The sequence below is a fragment of the Trachypithecus francoisi genome, unplaced genomic scaffold (assembly GCF_009764315.1).
Source record: "Trachypithecus francoisi isolate TF-2019V2 unplaced genomic scaffold, Tfra_2.0 Lachesis_group21, whole genome shotgun sequence".
Taxonomy (NCBI): Eukaryota; Metazoa; Chordata; class Mammalia; order Primates; family Cercopithecidae; genus Trachypithecus; species Trachypithecus francoisi.
In genome coordinates this window covers 32,231,102-32,248,328 of record NW_022681467.1, presented here as the reverse complement: position 1 = coordinate 32,248,328, position 17,227 = coordinate 32,231,102, and the positions used below count along the sequence as shown (strand labels likewise).

The 17,227-nt window shown below is 46.3% G+C and overlaps 1 protein-coding gene across 1 annotated transcript in view; it reads left to right on the top strand.

The window, feature by feature from the left end:
- Nucleotides 1-17,227, top strand: part of NDRG3 (NDRG family member 3) — a 127,116-nt gene extending 109,889 nt beyond the window's left edge. The window contains exons 14-17 of the mRNA XM_033186334.1: nt 6,312-6,359; nt 11,817-11,852; nt 11,939-11,990; nt 15,291-17,227. Of these exons, the coding sequence (XP_033042225.1) occupies nt 6,312-6,359; nt 11,817-11,852; nt 11,939-11,990; nt 15,291-15,472 (318 nt within the window). The 3' untranslated portion in view covers nt 15,473-17,227. The remainder of the gene's footprint in view (nt 1-6,311; nt 6,360-11,816; nt 11,853-11,938; nt 11,991-15,290) is intronic.

Below are 17,227 nucleotides of genomic sequence, written 5' to 3'. Positions count from 1 at the left end.
GGAGGATCACTTGAGCTCAAGAGTTTGAGATTAGCCTGGGCAACACAGTGGGACCCTAACTCTACAATTTTTTTTTAAAAATTAGCTGGCATGGCCTGGCGCGGTGGCTCACGCCTCTAATCCCAGCACTTTGGGAGGCCGAGGTGGGCGGATCACAAGGTCAGGAGATCAAGACCACCCTGGTTAACACGGTGAAACCCCATCGCTACTGAAAATACAAAAAATTAGCCGGGCATGGTGGCGGGCACCTATAGTCCCACCTACTCGGGAGGCCAAGGCAGGAGAATGGTGTGAACCCAGGAGGCAGAGCTTGCAGTGAGCCAAGATCACACCACTGCACTCCAGCCTGGGCAACAGAGCGAGATTCCATCTCAAAAAATAAAATAAAAAAAAAATTAGCTGGTGTGGTGACAGCCTGTAGTCCCAGCTACTCCGGAGGCTGAGGTAGGAGGATTGCTTGAGCTCAGGAGGTCAAGGCTGCAGTGAGCCATGATTGCACCACTGCACTCCAGCCTGGGTGACAGAGTGAGACCCTGTCTCAAAAAAAAAGTATGTAACACACTGCTGACACACTAGAAACAGTCAGTATATACTAGTTTTTGTTCTTTCTGATTGCACATATCAGAGTTTGCTCTTTGTCATACATTTTGGAAAATTAATTCATCATTAGATTTCATTAGCTGGGATCAGTTTTTTTCTTGATTGCTTTGTGGCAAGTAGTACAACTAAAGCACCATTTACTTGTTGTCAGATTTCTGAGAACCTCAGCCTCTAATCTGGAATAGATTACCACCATAAATCCAGCAGGCTGGAAGGCCACCTCTGCCTCCTTCTGAAGGACATAACACATGGATAAAAATGATATATGCTCATTGTAGAAAATATGAAGAAAATTTAAAAATAGAAGGATGAGGGGAAAATCATAATCCTATTACCTAAAGACAGAGTATTATTTTTTGCCTTATGTAGACCTGATTATATTAAATATATAAGATTGGGGGCCTGACTTAACACTATTGATAGCATTTTTCCATTATAGAATCAGTATTTCTGTAGGTTTACCATTATTTAACTTTGTTCTTGTGTTGATTAATTCTGATTTTGCACTATTAATGTTACTGTTGGCCACGTGCGGTGGCTCATGCCTATAGTCCCAGCACTTTGGGAGACTGAGGTGGGTGGATCACCTGAGGTCAGGAGTTCAAGACCAGCCTGGGCAACATGGTGAAACCCCATCTCTACTAAAAATACAAAAAATTAGCCGGGTGTGGTGGCATGCCCCTGTATTCCCAGCTACTTAGGAGGCCGAGACAGGAGAATCGCTCAAACCTGGGAGTCAGAGGCTGCAGCGAGCCAAGATCGCACCACTGCACTCCAGCCTGGGTGAGACAGAGAGACACTCTGTCTCAAAAAAATAAATAAAAATAAAAATAATGGGCCGGGCGCAGTGGCTCAAGCCTGTAATCCCAGCACTTTGGGAGGCCGAGACGGGCGGATCACGAGGTCAGGAGATCGAGACCATCCTGGCGAACACGGTGAAACCCGTCTCTACTAAAAAATACAAAAAACTAGCCGGGCGAGGTGGCGGGCACTTGCAGTCCCAGCTACTCGGGAGGCTGAGGCAGGAGAACGGCGTAAACCCGGGAGGCGGAGCTTGCAGTGAGCTGAGATCCGGCCACTGCACTCCAGCCTGGGCGACAGAGCGAGACTCCGTCTCAATAAAAAATAATAATAATAAAAAAATAGGCCGGGCGCGGTGGCTCAAGCCTGTAATCCCAGCACTTTGGGAGGCCGAGACGGGCGGATCACGAGGTCAGGAGATCGAGACCATCCTGGCTAACACGGTGAAACCCCGTCTCTACTAAAAAATACAAAAAAATTAGCCGGGCGAGGTGGCGGGCGCCTGTAGTCCCAGCTACTCGGGAGGCTGAGGCAGGAGAATGGCGTGAACCCGGGAGGCGGAGCTTGCAGTGAGCTGAGATCCGGCCACTGCACTCCAGCCCGGGCAACAGAGCGAGACTCCGTCTCAAAAAAATAAAAAAATAAAAAAATAAAAAAATAAAAAAATAAAAAAATAAAACAAAAATAATGATACTGTTGGACATCCTTAGGAAATCTTTGAATCTTTTATTATTTCCTTGGGATGGATTTCCAGAAGTAGAATTATAGTGTCCAAAATTATAAATCTTTACAAAGTCTTTAATACATTTTGCCAGGTTCCTTTCCAGAAAGAATACACCAGTATATTACCACCAGCACTGTATAAGCATGCCTGTTTCATTGCACACTGTCTAGCATCGAATCTTTATTAGTAGTTATTCGATAGGTTAAAAATAGTATCTCACTGTTTTAATTTGCATGTATTTGATTACAATGAAGTTGATAGTTTTTCATATGTCTTATTATGTGTTTCCTACAGCATGTATAACTTAACTAAATATCTCTGTGAAATTACTTGATTTCTTTGCCCTAAATAGAGCAAAACATTATGGAGTGAAGTTTTTTGGAAAGGAAGTCTAACAAATAATCAGAGGTGTAGACATAGTTGAGAAGGTTTGTAGAGTGGGGAAATGTTTGTAGGGTGAGAATATGCAGATGTGAAAGGATACATTCGCATCTCCCTGAACTGTCCTGTAAAACACTCCGTGTGAAATACGTGGCATGACTTCCCATAGAGGCCAGTAACGCTCATTTCCCCTTCCTCAAAAAACATTCCCCAGAGGTAAAAAGGTTATAGAGGTGACCCCAATTTATCAAGAAGGAACTTTATAAAGGTCACTGTTTTCTGGCTAAAAAGGTGGAGATACATGCTTCTAAACTATCAAAAACATTTAAAAATGAATATATATACTTAATACAGGAAAATATTTTTAGAAAATATCCTTAATCAGAATTTCCTTATAATGTTAAGTATTTCTGTTCATCTTGTATCTAGTTATTTGCCTTTTTAAAACTGTGTGGACTTAAAGCAACCTTTGCAGTTATTTTTCAAGACTGTATTAATTTGGCCATGTAGATAAGGGCTCTTCCTCTTTCTGATTTCCACACCTTCAGTGTTTATGAGAATTCTGCAGCCCTGTCTATACCACAAGTAGATGCTCTTTCATACGCAGTCAAACCTAGTTCCCCTGCCAGAGCATTTTATCCCACAAGTGTGTAGGGATTAAGAGGAATATCCATGCATTGAAGAGCAAAAAGAAATTCTACAAATTCTAGTCATTGTCAGTAACTATTCTTGCTTACTTATTCATTCAACATCATATTTTGAGCATCTCCTGTTTACTCTGCTATGAAGAATATGAAAATGAGTAAGACTGAGTGCATTCAGGCAGCCGGGGAGAGAGTAGATGTCAAAAAACAGTGGCTGTGGCTCATGCCTGTAATCCCAGCACTTTGGGAGGCCGAGATGGGCGGATCACCTGAGGTCAGGAGTTCAAGACCAGCCTGGCCAACATGGCAAAACCCTGTCTCTACTAAAAATACAAAAACGAGCTGAGCGTGATGGCACACACCTGTAATCCCAGCTCCTTGGTGGGAGCATTGCTTGAACCCAGGAGGCAGAGGTTTCAGGGAGCTGAGATCGTGCCACTGCACCCCAGCCTGGGTGAGAAAACAAGACTCCATCTCAAAGAAAACAAAACAAAATGACAACAACAACAACAAAAACCCACAGTGATTGTGGTTGGTCTACTAGGTATCAAGACTTCTTATATAATGTAGAAATTGCAAAGTAGTGAACCAAGGAAAGCATGATTGATTATATTAAATCCAGATTTGAGAGTTCTTTCTTCCAGAAAGTATTTATAGTCTATCTACTGTATTCTAAGCACTGTACCTAGCGGTTAGGGATCCAGTTTTTAAATTCTACATTTTAGAGTTAATGCACATTCTGTAGTGAACGGGTACATTCGTTTGTCACTGCCTGCATTGTCCTTTGTATAGAGCAAATCAAAACTCCGATTCGGTGATCCTGACTTTTATATCATCCCTGATTTTAGAAGAGTTTTGTATACCCCCCCACCCGCAATCCCCAGAGTAAAAGTTCATCTGGATTACTGGGTCTTGCTTAGGTAATTTTAACCACTGCTTGCTGCTACTGCAGTCTATCATGTAGGCCATTGGCGCTCCTAAAACAAATCAAATCCTGTCACTTCAGACACCTTCTGTGGCATCCTGCCTGCCACAGTCAGCTCCAGCCTGTGCCCCAGCCTCACCTTCAGTCTACCTCACCTAACACTTGCCTCGGTAGCTGTTCTGTTCCCACTCCTGGGGCTTTGCTTATGCTTTTGCCTTGATTCTGGAAGCCCTCAAGCACTCACCCTTTCCCTTTATCTACCTGTAGAAATCCCACTCCTTTCTGTGTTCACTCAGCTCAGTTGCGAAGTGTTTGCAGTGGTTTCATTTTGCTTTGTATTACATATTTCACCCTGCTGGATCCAGATTCTGAGCACAGGTTTTATATGTGTGTTCTTAGCAAACATATAACGGAGAGATCCAGTTGATCAAAATACCTGTAAAACAATGCGAAACCGAGATTGTCTCCCCAGAACATTTTCTTTGACATCTCTGCATTCATGAACACAAGGGTGCAGGATATCAGACATGTGAATGCACAGGGCTACAATTCTTTTTTTTTTTTTTGAGACGGAGTCTCGCTCTGTCGCCCAGGCTGGAGTGCAGTTGTTATGCCCAGACCGTTTATTCCCCGAAGAAGACCACCAGAGTCCAGAGTCAAAGCCAAGCGGCAAGGATCTTTACTGCAAGTTCGAACTTGGTCCCTCCATTCCACAGCGTACAAGAGGGCCCCGAACGATGCGTGTGCTCGCTTTTTATAGGCCGATGTAAACAGGATATGCTAAGTTACAGAGGAACAAGGATATTCTTTTGGTTACAGCATTACAATTGGTTGTCATTTTAAGTTATACATTTAGTAGTTTTCTATTGGTTCCCGTGCTTTTTTTTTTTTTTTTTTTTTTTTGAGACGGAGTCTCGCTCTGCCGCCCAGGCTGGAGTGCAGTGGCCGGGTCTCAGCTCACTGCAAGCTCCGCCTCCTGGGTTTTACGCCATTCTCCTGCCTCAGCCTCCCAAGCAGCTGGGACTACAGGCGCCCGCCATGTCGCCCGGCTAGTTTTTTGTATTTTTTAGTAGAGACGGGGTTTCACCATGTTAGCCAGGATGGTCTCGATCTCCTGACCTCGTGATCCGCCCGTCTCGGCCTCCCAAAGTGCTGGGATTACAGGCTTGAGCCACCGCGCCCGACCTGGTTCCCGTGCTTTTACAAACGGTTGTGACCTTATCGGGGGGGATTCTCCAGGTGGTGTTTTTCCAAAGTTGAGATATTTGGAGGAATGTGTTTGTGCTGGGCCCAGGAAGTTGAGATATATGGAGGAATGTGTTTGTGCTGGGCCCAGGGCTGAGGAATGTGTAAATGTGTTTATGTTGGGCTCAGGAAGTTGAGCTATATGGAGGAATGTGTTTGTGCTGGGTCCAGGAAGAAGGAGGAATGTGTTTGTGCTCTTTCACAGTGGCCAGATCTCAGCTCACTGCAAGCTCCGCCTCCCGGGTTCCCGCCATTCTCCTGCCTCAGCCTCCCGTGTAGCTGGGACTACAGGCGCCCGCCACCTCGCCTGGCTAGTTTTTTGTATTTTTTAGTAGAGACGGGGTTTCACCGTGTTAGCCAGGATGGTCTCGATCTCCTGACCTCGTGATCCGCCCGTCTCGGCCTCCCAAAGTGCTGGGATTACAGGCTTGAGCCACCGCGCCCGGCGATTCTTAATTAAATGACTCCATAAGAGAAAAATGAGAAGGGTTCAACTTTGGACTGGATAGCCAAAGACCTTGAGATGGAAAAGAGCGAGGATATAAAGAATGGCAAACCCACTAAGGAAAAAGGTGAAAAGTGAGGCAAGGGAGGTGTTTAGGGCTTAGCCATTAGAACCAGTTGTGCTCAGAAGCCATTAAAGAGATTCCAGCAGGAGAGGACTCACGGTCCAGTCCATTTTTCAAAGAAGTAAGGTAACCTTTCATGTTATATAGCCAGTCAGTAGGAAGACTTAGATTCAGCTTGTAGTTTTTTAAAGACACATAACTGATTCCGAAAATTAGATAAGTTAAATTTTTAGATCTGCTCAGAAATATCAAAGTATATCATATAAATATACCTCCCTTTATGTATTTTGGTAATCTCTTTGGCTGGTTCAGCCTTCTGCAAACTGAGCTGTTGATCTTGCAAGATCATTCTCATGCCGAGCTATTTCATTTTTTTTCCTAGCAACTCATAAAATTATTTTCTCCTTTTTTTAAAATTTTAGGTCGAATGCAATTCCCGCCTGAACCCTGTAAATACAACTTTGCTAAAGGTAATGTGTCTTCTTCCCTCACTTCCAACCCTTATATATGCTTCAGATTAATCGTTGGAATAATTGCCCAGAAAGAAGCAAAGCTTCCCTCTCTTTGGTTATCTCATTCTCTTCGTTTTTTTGGTTTTTTTTTTTTTTTTTTTTTTTTGAGACAGAGTCTTGCTCTGTCACCCAGGCTGTAGTGCAGTGGCACGATCTCGGCTCACTGCAACCTCCACCTCCCGGGTTCAAGCGATTCTCCTGCATCAGCCTCCTGAGTAGCTGGGAATACAGGTGCCCACCACCCCCCCCAGCTAATTTTTCGTATTTTCAGTAGAGACGAGGTTTCACCGTGTTAGCCAGGATGGTCTCAGTCTCCTGACTTTGTGATCCACCCACCTTGGCCTCCCAAAGTGCTGGGATTACAGGTGTGAGCCACCACGCCCAGCCTTCATTCTCTTTTTGAAATTATGCTTTTGGCCAGGTGCAGTGGCTCACACCTGTAATCTCAGCACTTTGGGAGGCTGAGGCAGGTGGATCATGAGGTCAGGAGTTTGAGACCAGCCTAGCCAATAAGGTGAAACCCCGTCTCTACTAGAAATACAAAAATTAACTGGGCATGGTGGCACACACCTGTAGTCCCAGCTACCTGGGAGGCTGAGGCAGGAGAATCGCTTGATTCCAGGAGGCAGAGGTTGCAGTGAGCCGAGATCACACCACTGCACTCTAGCCTGGGCGACAGAGTGAGACTCCATCTCAAAAATAAATAAACAAATAAAATAAAATAAAGCTGTTTTCCTGACTATGTTCTTATTGTAAAACATTGCAAAAAAGAGGAAGAATATGGAATAAAATAAATTTAAATTATTCGTAATCCTACCACCCAAACCTCTGGTAAAATATTGCTGTCTTTTTCCTATACATTTTTACATCATTAAAATTAGAGAGGGGCTGGGCACGGTGGCTCATGCCTATAATCCCAACACTTTGGGGGGCTGAGGTGGACGGATCGCTTGAGTCCAGGAGTTTGAGACCAGCCTGGTGACAGAGTGACACCCTGTCAGAGAGTATTTACAACCCTGTATGTTTTCCTCAACTTTATGACATAGCCTTTCCCATGTAACTAAAAACTTTGGCTGGGTGCAGTGGCTCACACCTATAATCCCAGCGCTTTGGAAGGCAGAGGTGGGAGGCCAGGAGTTCGAGAGCAGTCTGGGCAACATAGTGAGACTCTGTCTCTACAAAAACAGTAAGAAAATTAGCTGGGCTTGGTGGTGCACATCTGTGGCCCCAGCTACTCAGGAAGCTGAGGCAAGAGGATTCCTTGAGCCCAGGAATTCGAGGATTTGTGCTCCTGACGCTGGGCTCCAGTCTAGGTGACAGAGTGAAACCCTGTCTCAAAAAAAAAAAAAAAACAACTTTGTCAACATTATTTAATGTTGTGAGAATTAACATAATGGATGTAAATTCTTTATATGCAAAGTCCTGCTCTGTTGGTAAGGAAGCTTTCAGTAACAATTCTCATGATGAGGGTGTATGCATTTTCTTTCTCTTAGGGTAAATACAGACCAACTCTTATGCTAAATATCTAGAGATAGTATCAAGTGTCTCCCACTTTTGAGTATATAGGAGGCAAGAATTTCTACCTGTTATTGTTTCAACCTAGCTTTTCCTAGAGCCTCTACTAAAGTGTTTAGGTAGCTGACCTTCTAGTTTGTACTTGGACTACTGTAGATTTCAATGCTGATCATATGTTGCTTACTGCTACATTTTCAGTCTGAAAGACCTCTGCCGTCTTCCTTTTCTCTTTGAAGTGTGTTTGAAAGGGAAGTGCTGTTACCAGAAATAGCCTGTAGTTCCTAAAAATCTAATGTGAGGTTAATGCTTTGAGGTGACCACATTCAACATGTTCTGCCCTCCAGGCAATTGATGGGCTGGTCTAAAAATTTGGGGGAGGGGCCAGGCATGGTGGCTCACGCCTGTAATCCCAACACTTTGGGAGGCTGAGGCCAGGAGTTCAAGACCAGCCTGCCCAACATGATGAAACCTCATCTCTACTAAATACAAAAATTAGCCAGGCATGATGCTGGGCGCCTGTAATCCCAGCTACTCCGGAGACTGAGGCAGGAGAATCGCTTGAACCTGGGAGGCAGAGGTTGCAGTGAGCTGAGATTGTGCCATTGCACTCCAGCCTGGGCAACAAGAGCGAGACTTTATCTCTAAAAAAAAAAAATTTTTTTGGCCGGGCACGGTGGCTCAAGCCTGTAATCCCAGCACTTTGGGAGGCCGAGACGGGCGGATCACGAGGTCAGGAGATCGAGACCATCCTGGCTAACACGGTGAAACCCCGTCTCTACTAAAAAATACAAAAAAAAAAAACTAGCCGGGCGAGGTGGCGGGCGCCTGCAGTCCCAGCTACTCGGGAGGCTGAGGCAGGAGAATGGCGTGAACCCGGGAGGCGGAGCTTGCAGTGAGCTGAGATCCGGCCACTGCACTCCAGCCTGGGCGACAGAGCGAGACTCCGTCTCAAAAAAAAAAAAAAAAAAAATTTTTAAGTTTGTAGTTTCAAACTAGTTTCTCACTTCAGGTTTGAATCAATATTCAAACGCAGAAAACTAAACCCTACAATAACCATAGACATAGTTATTTTTGGGCAAAAATGCCCATCTATAACACCATAGAATAGAGTGGATAACTCCTATGGCAGATTGAACTGATTCTCAAACCATTTTTGATATAGTTTGATATAGAAACTTGGAAATAGTTTCTTCCAGTATTCTCTCTGCATGTGTGAACCGTTCTATATTCCAATCAGGTTTCAGCTCCTAAACTTCATGAAAATACAGCCTGTGCTGGTTTGGTTTTTTGTATGTTTGTTAGATTAAATGTTTGTTTGTAATCTTATGCTTAGAATTTTCAGAGGCCTCTCCCTCGTTAATCTCAAACTTCTGTGTCTTCTGTGGCAGTCTCCTCACTTGTAGTCCCTCCTCATAATAAGTTTTGATGCTAGTGAATTGAAACCATGGGGTTCATGTTCCTTTTTAAAAAAAGCCAGTCGGCCGGGCGCAGTGGCTCAAGCCTGTAATCCCAGCACTTTGGGAGGCTGAGACGGGCGGATCACGAGGTCAGGAGATTGAGACCATCCTGGCTAATACGGTGAAACCCTGTCTCTACTTAAAAATACAAAAAACGCCGGGCGCGGTGGCTCAAGCCTGTAATCCCAGCACTTTGGGAGGCCGAGACGGGCGGATCACGAGGTCAGGAGATCGAGACCATCCTGGCTAATACGGTGAAACCCCGTCTCTACTAAAACACAAAAAACTAGCCGGGCGACGAGGCGGGCGCCTGTAGTCCCAGCTACTCGGAGGCTGAGACAGGAGAATGGCGTGAACCCGGAGGCGGAGCTTGCAGTGAGCTGAGAGCCGGCCACTGCACTCCAGCCTGGGCGGCAGAGCAAGACTCCGTCTCAAAAAAAAAAAAAAATAAAAAAAAAAAAATAAAAAAAAAATAAAAAATAAAAAAAAAAAAAAAAAAAAAAAAAAAAATACAAAAAACTAGCCGGGCGACGAGGCGGGCGCCTGTGGTCCCAGCTACTCGGGAGGCTGAGGCAGGAGAATGGCGTAAACCCGGGAGGCGGAGCTTGCAGTGAGCTGAGATCCGGCCACTGCACTCCGGCCTGGGTGGCAGAGCAAGACTCCGTCTCAAAAAAAATAAAAAAAAATAAAAAATAAAAATTTAAAAAGCCAGTCAGCCTGAATAGGATATCATCTGAGCCCAGAGTGCGTAACAGTAGGAAAAAAGAGAGCAGGCCTGGGGCCAGCATGCCCTAAAAATGCTTTACTGTGGAAAGTAGATTCAGATCACCTGGGAGCTTATTAGAACTGTAAGTTCTATTTTTTTTTTTTTTTTTTTTTTTTTGGAGATGGACTCTCTGTTGCCCAGGTTGAAGTGCAGTGGCATGATCTTGGCTCACTGCAACCTCCGCCTCCTGAGTTCAAGCGATTGTTCTGTGTCAGCCTCCAGAGTAGCTGGGACTACAGGTGTGTGCCACCATGCCTGGTTAATTTTTGTTTTTTTGTTTGTTTGTTTTTGTTTTTTTGAGACAGAGTCTCGCTCTGTCACCCAGGCTGGAGTGCAGTGGCGCCATCTCGGCTCACCACAAGCTCCGCCTCCAGGGTTCTCGCCATTCTCCTGCCTCAGCCTCCCAAGTAGCTGGGACCACAGGCGCCTACCACCACACCTGGCTAATATTTTGTATTTTTAGTAGAGACAGAGTTTCACCGTGTTAGCCAGGATGGTCTCGATCTCCTGACCTCGTGATCCACCCGCCTCGGCCTCCCAAAGTGCTGGGATTACAGGTGTGAGCCACCACGCCCGGCCAATTTTTGTATTTTTAGTAGAGATGGAGTTTCACCATGTTGGCCAGGCTGGTCTGGAACTCTTGACCTCAGGTGATCCCCCTGCCTCGGCCTCCCAAAGTGCTGGGATTACAGATGTGAGCCACCACGCCCGTCCAGAAATGCATGATCATGAACCATACCCCAAACCTATCAAATCAGAATCTCTGGGACAGGAATCCAAGAATCTGAGTTTTAACAAGTCCTTCAGGTAATTCCAGCACACACTAATGAAGCCATATCCTAGAAATCCTTGGACGCATGAGAATAACCAGCTGTAAATGTTTATGAAGTGAAAAGCACGGTGGCTCAAGCCTGTAATCCCAGCACTTTGGGAGGCCGAGACGGGCGAATCACGAGGTCAGGAGATCGAGACCATCCTGGCTAACATGGTGAAACCCCGTCTCTACTAAAAATACAAAAAACTAGCCGGGCGAGGTGGCAGGCGCCTGTAGTCCCAGCTACTTGGGAGGCTGAGGCAGGAGAATGGCGTGAACCCGGGAGGCGGAGCTTGCAGTGAGCCGAGATTGCGCCACTGCACTCCAGCCTGGGCGACAGAGCGAGACTCCGCCTCAAAAAAAAAAAAAAAAAAAAAAAATGAAGTGAAAAGCAGCATTACCAAACCCAGCTATTAGAGGAAAGTAACTGACTGAGCGAGCCGGCTGAATCAGTATCAGCTCCTGATGGCTGAGTGTCCTTACTCATGGAGGAAAGATAATGTAGAGTTGAAATGGGACTTGGAAAGCACGATGCACAGAGAAGTTAGGGTCACACTGTTTGAGGGCTCTGAAAGGAACATTATTCAGGTGCTTTTCATGGTTGAGAATAGTGGTTAACTTCACTATCACCTCAACAGAAAATTCCCACCATGGGCCTGAAAGTCAGGGCTTCAGTCTTATTGATAAATAAGTATGTAATAATGATATCAGATTTTCATCCAAGGTTATAAATGTTTGTATGACTTGCAGTTAAACGTTAAAACCTAGAATTCGATCTTGTTCTGTTTGAAAGGACTTCGGGTGTTCAGAGCAATTCTCTTAAGGGTAAGTCCCAGCTGACTTGCATATTTTTCCTTTTCTAGATGGCAGACTGTGGGGGACTGCCCCAGGTAGTTCAGGTAAGGAAATTTTTTTTTTAAACACCCATTTAATTCTGCCTCTCTGTCTGTGTGAAGATTAATGCCCTCTTGTTTTATCCCCCCAGCCTGGGAAGCTCACCGAGGCCTTCAAGTACTTTTTGCAGGGAATGGGCTACAGTGAGTAGTATACAACTTTCTATCTAGCAACAATTTAGGATTATTGGGGGCCAGTTTCACATCTGGGAGCCCACAATTCCTGGATATAACCTCTGTGGCAGCTAGCCTTAAGCAAAGTAGAAACTGAAATGGTTATGGAACACTGATTTGTCCATATTTATGAGAAGCTAACACTCAGCACTTACTTTTATCAGGCACTATATATTCTTTTGTTTTTTGTTTTTTTGGTTTTTTTTTTTTTGAGACGGAATGTCACTCTGTCGCCAGGCTGGAGTGCAGTGGTGTGATCTCGGCTCACTGCAACCTCCGCCTCCTGGGTTCAAGCGATTCTCCTGCCTCAGCCTCCCAAGTAGCTGGAACTACAGGCACGTGCCACCATGCCCAGCTAATTTTTGTATTTTTAGGAGAGACAGAGTTTCACCATGTTGGCCAGGATGGTCTTGATCTCTTGACCTCGTGATCTGCCTTCCTCGGCCTCCCAAAGTGCTGGGATTACAGGCGTGAGCTACCACACCCAGCCTATATATTCTTAATCTAAGAGGTCATTCTGTTATTAGTGCCATTTTATAGAAGAAGAAACTGAGGCTCAGAGAGACTAAGCACATTACCAAGGGTAAAAATTCAGCTGCAGGGCCATGGTTCAAACCCTGGCAGTCTGACTCCAAAGCCCAATTTTGAACCCCTGCAGCTTAGGCTGTCCTAGGTGTGAATCTGAAATTAGGATTTGCATTTAAACTCAGCTGGTTAATAACTGCTGACCAAGAGAAATGAAACGGAGACGCAGGAGAAAAGGGCAGTATCCTTGGTAAAGTCTCCTCTACTCCAGGAAATGAAGTTGGAGAGTGTTTTAGAGCAAGTCCAAGGGTGTGTCCATATCACATTCCATTGTCCTGGTCTCTTGTATTGTAAGACCCCTGAGCTTTCTCATGGTCACAGAATTATCTACACTTGCTCCTTTCTTGGAGTTTTAAGAAAAACTCTTTCACCAAGGTACAGAGCTCCTTACCCAGTAGGGTGATTTTTCCTCTGTCTTTGGTATTAGTGTGGATAATGGTCATTGGAGAGCTGCCTGGTCAGCTGCTCTGTGCAGCTGGGCCCTGGGTGCAGCCCTGTACCTCCCAGGCAGACCATGTATGTCTTGTCTTAAGTGGCTGTGTCATCCTTGCCTGTGAGCCGCTACCAACCGAGCCCACACCCACAGCCCTGTGGCTCACTGGGAGGACCAGGAGCCCCTCTCCTATCCCATTCTTATCCTTTTCCTATGAAATAGCTGATCTTCCAGCCCACTTCTGATCCAAAGCAAGATGACTGTTGATAGGCAAGGGGAAAACAATTGCCTTTGTCTAGTTGAGGAAAGTAACATTTGAGATGTTATTGAAGTATCTTGTCAGCCTTACCTCCTCTCTGGGAGCTTAAGATAAAAGTTTAGGCCGGGCACGGTGGCTCAAGCCTGTAATCCCAGCACTTTGGGAGGCCGAGACGGGCGGATCACGAGGTCAGGAGATCCAGACCATCCTGGCTAACACGGTGAAACCACGTCTCTACTAAAAATACAAAAACTAGCCGGGCGAGGTGGCAGGTGCCTGTAGTCCCAGCTACTCGGGAGGCTGAGGCAGGAGAATGGCGTGAACCCGGGAGGCGGAGCTTGCAGTGAGCTGAGATCCGGCCACTGCACTCCAGTCCGGGCGACAGAGTGAGACTCCGCCTCAAAAAAAAAAAAAAAAAAAAAAAAATTTATCCCTGGCTTAGAGTATTCTGTCAGTGGCTACCAGGCAGCTGAGGTTGCCACTTGGCAGTCTCGGATCACTAACCTGCCTTTTCCTGTGTCCATCCTGCTTCCAGTCCCGTATGTGCAGCTCAGTCACCTGAGCACCGAGTCAGGTACCTTCCTCTGTGCTGGCCCCGCCCTGCCTTCCAGTCTCTCCTGGCTGCACTGGCTGCCTGCAGCATGTCCGCGGTCTTCCTGTGCAGTGAGAGCCCGATAGAATGTGGCTCAGTACGCCCCAAGAGATGTAGCCTACAGGGCCAGCCCTGGTCTCCCAGGAGGAAGAAAGGATCTAGTTGTAAGGGGCAGCATCCTCTTGTCATCCTAAATCCAGGGTCACAGCAGCAGCTGAAACTTGATAGGCAGGGCCTCTCTTCCACCGCCACCTACTGACCCTTGAATTAACCTCCAGACATAGGAATCCAAGGACAGCCTTGGCTCTAAATAGGAGGGTCAGAGCCTGTGCCCAGAGAACTCTGCAGATGACAGCACCTTTTGACCCCAGCATTGAAATACAGCTAGGGGAGTGGCTGCTGCCCAGGAGGATAGGCAGGGAGGCTATATGCCAGGTAAGGCCCAGTCCTAGCCAAGCTGGAAGGACCTTAGAGTCAAGCAGTGGCAGAACAGGAGTCTGAGTTTAACACCTACCCCCAGAGCTCCTCCATCCCTGGCAACCTGTATCTCATCCCTGTGTCGAGGTCAGCTCCAAGCCAACCCGCCCTCCCCTTCACCTGCACCGTCCTACACATCTCCTCCCTGGTAGCAAGGTAGCCTGTGGACACGGATGGTAGTCTCGTATCGGGCTTGCACTGTGTTTGTGAAACCCCTTCATACTTGTGTGTTTGTCTTTCTTTTCTTTTGGTTTAGTTTTGCATGCACTGTAGGTTTTGGTTACCTGTTTGGGTTCCCAAAGCCTCCATTCTGTCACTGTCTGAATGGTGTGGGCATAGCTAAGAGGCCATACTCTGGACTTAGGGTTTCCCCTTGTTCTGGGGTGACTACAATCAGCTGAGATTCCAACCAGATCTAAAGGATTAAAGTGGCCTCACATATCACCACTCACCTAGAGCAAATAATACAAAATGGGGATGGCAGCCGGGCGCGGTGGCTCAAGCCTGTAATCCCAGCACTTTGGGAGGCCGAGACGGGCGGATCACGAGGTCAGGAGATCGAGACCATCCTGGCTAATACGGTGAAACCCCGTCTCTACTACAAAAATACAAAAAACTAGCCGGGCGACGAGGCGGGCGCCTGTAGTCCCAGCTACTCGGGAGGCTGAGACAGGAGAATGGCGTGAACCCAGGAGGCGGAGCTTGCAGTGAGCTGAGAGCCGGCCACTGCACTCCAGCCCGGGTGGCAGAGCAAGACCCCGTCTCAAAAAAAAAAAAAAAAAAAAATGGGGATGGCTATATCTTGTCCTGGGTGTCATTGTAAATGAGTCGGAAAAGCTAAACATAAAGCCTTTGGTGAGACTCCTAGGTTAGCTGGGCTTAACTGGGGCTTCACCTTCTAGTCCCCTTGGTTCTCTGTTACAGTACCATCTGCCAGCATGACTCGGCTCGCCCGATCACGAACCCACTCAACCTCGAGTAGCCTCGGCTCTGGAGAAAGTCCCTTCAGCCGGTCTGTCACCAGCAATCAGTCAGATGGAACTCAAGAATCCTGTGAGTCCCCTGATGTCCTGGACAGACACCAGACCATGGAGGTGTCCTGCTAAGCAGATGCTCCTCCCCTGGACCATTGCAAGTCCATCCTTCTTCAAATGACCACTCCATAATATAACATTTCATCCATGTAAACTGGCCTCTACTATCTTTAACTCATGCATGGCCACTGACCCTCTCTCTAGTAGCCTGGATTTATCATTCTCTCTGCCTGCCCACCCCCTTTTTTGTATAGCCCAGGAACCACTCCATGCCGTACTGTAACATTCCAACATCTTTAGCCAATCAGATCTCTCCATCTCCCCTCTTGCCAGCTTTTTCCCGTGCTCCCCCAACTATGTATCGGATAAGATTCTTTGATCCCAACTCTGTGTGTGTGCGAGCACGTGTGTCTCTGTGTGTGTGTGCATAGTTCTGTGGTTTTAGACACGCTTTCTTGTAGTGCTTCTGCAAAAAGACAAAAAAGGGACTTACTTTGCATTCTCAATGGTGTTTTTAAGGGAATTAGGCAGAATAGATTTCTAGGTTGGGTAGGCCACTGCGTTCTCTTTTGTTTGCAAATTGGTCAACAAAATTTGCAGAGTGATTTCAGGAGAGAGCAGCTCAGAGGAATGTGGAAAATCATAATTGCCATCTGGACCATTGATTGATTGTGAGCAATAGTAGAAGGGTGCCTATTACATAGAGAGACTCCTTCTGTCCAAATGAATTCCTGTATACTCTTCTATAAATAAAAGGGAGGCATATATTCTGCTGAAAGCCCATGAACCATCGGTGAGGTTCCGATACAACATAGAGTTTTTTCCAAGGAGTGAATGTGGCTTAATTACTGGACTCTCTTAGCACAGGAAGGTGGAAAAAAAATTCCAGGCCTCTGCTCTGAAAAGCAAAACTCCTGTCGCTGCAGTATCTTATACTGGACATCCACATATCCACAAGAAGTGCCTCTTAGGTCTATGATGGAGAGTGTCTCCATTCCTCAGTTCCCAGAGAGGGGAGAGGTATGGCCTAAAAAGCATGTAGATGGTGGAGAAATGGGTAGGGGAAGAGGAACAGTCATTAACATAGTATCGTGTTTAATAAGTATGGCCTTGATTTCAGTAGATGTAATGGAAGCCAAAGTAAATTGATACAGAACCCATTTCTCAGAGTCTTTTTTTTTTTTTTTTTTTGAGACAGAGTCTCGTTCTGTCACCCAGGCTGGAGTGCAATGGCGCAAACTTGGCTTACCCTCTGCCCCCTGGGTTCAAGCGATTCTCTTGCCTCGGCCTCCCGAGTAGCTAGGACTACAGGCACCTGCCACCACGCCCAGCTAAGTTACGTATTTTCAGTAGAGATGGAGTTTCACCATGTTGGCCAGGCTGGTCTCAAACTCCTGACCTCAGGTGATCCGCCCGCCTCAACCTCCCAAAGTGCTGGGATTACAGGCATGAGTCATTTTGCCCAGCCATCAGAAAGACTGTTAATCCCGTGAACTCCCTTTTGCAGGAGGGAAAGGGCCACCCTGTAGGGGCAGCCCTGTCCAGGTAAAGCTGTTTTCAGCCTCCTGTCTACGGTTAAGTGAGGGAGTCACAGCAAGACAGAGAGTATTGCTGGAGGGTGAGAACTGTGGAGACCAACTGCCACATAGCAAGAGCCCAGCTCTTGGGAGCGTTGAGATGTAAGCTCAGGGTTACACAGTTCCAAATCTTGGGAAGGGGCTTTTCAGACACACTGCTTTCTGCCGAGATAAGGAATGCATCACTCTGCCAGAGTATGACTTTTTACAGATTATTAAATAAAGCTGTGTATGTCTCATTGTTACCTGA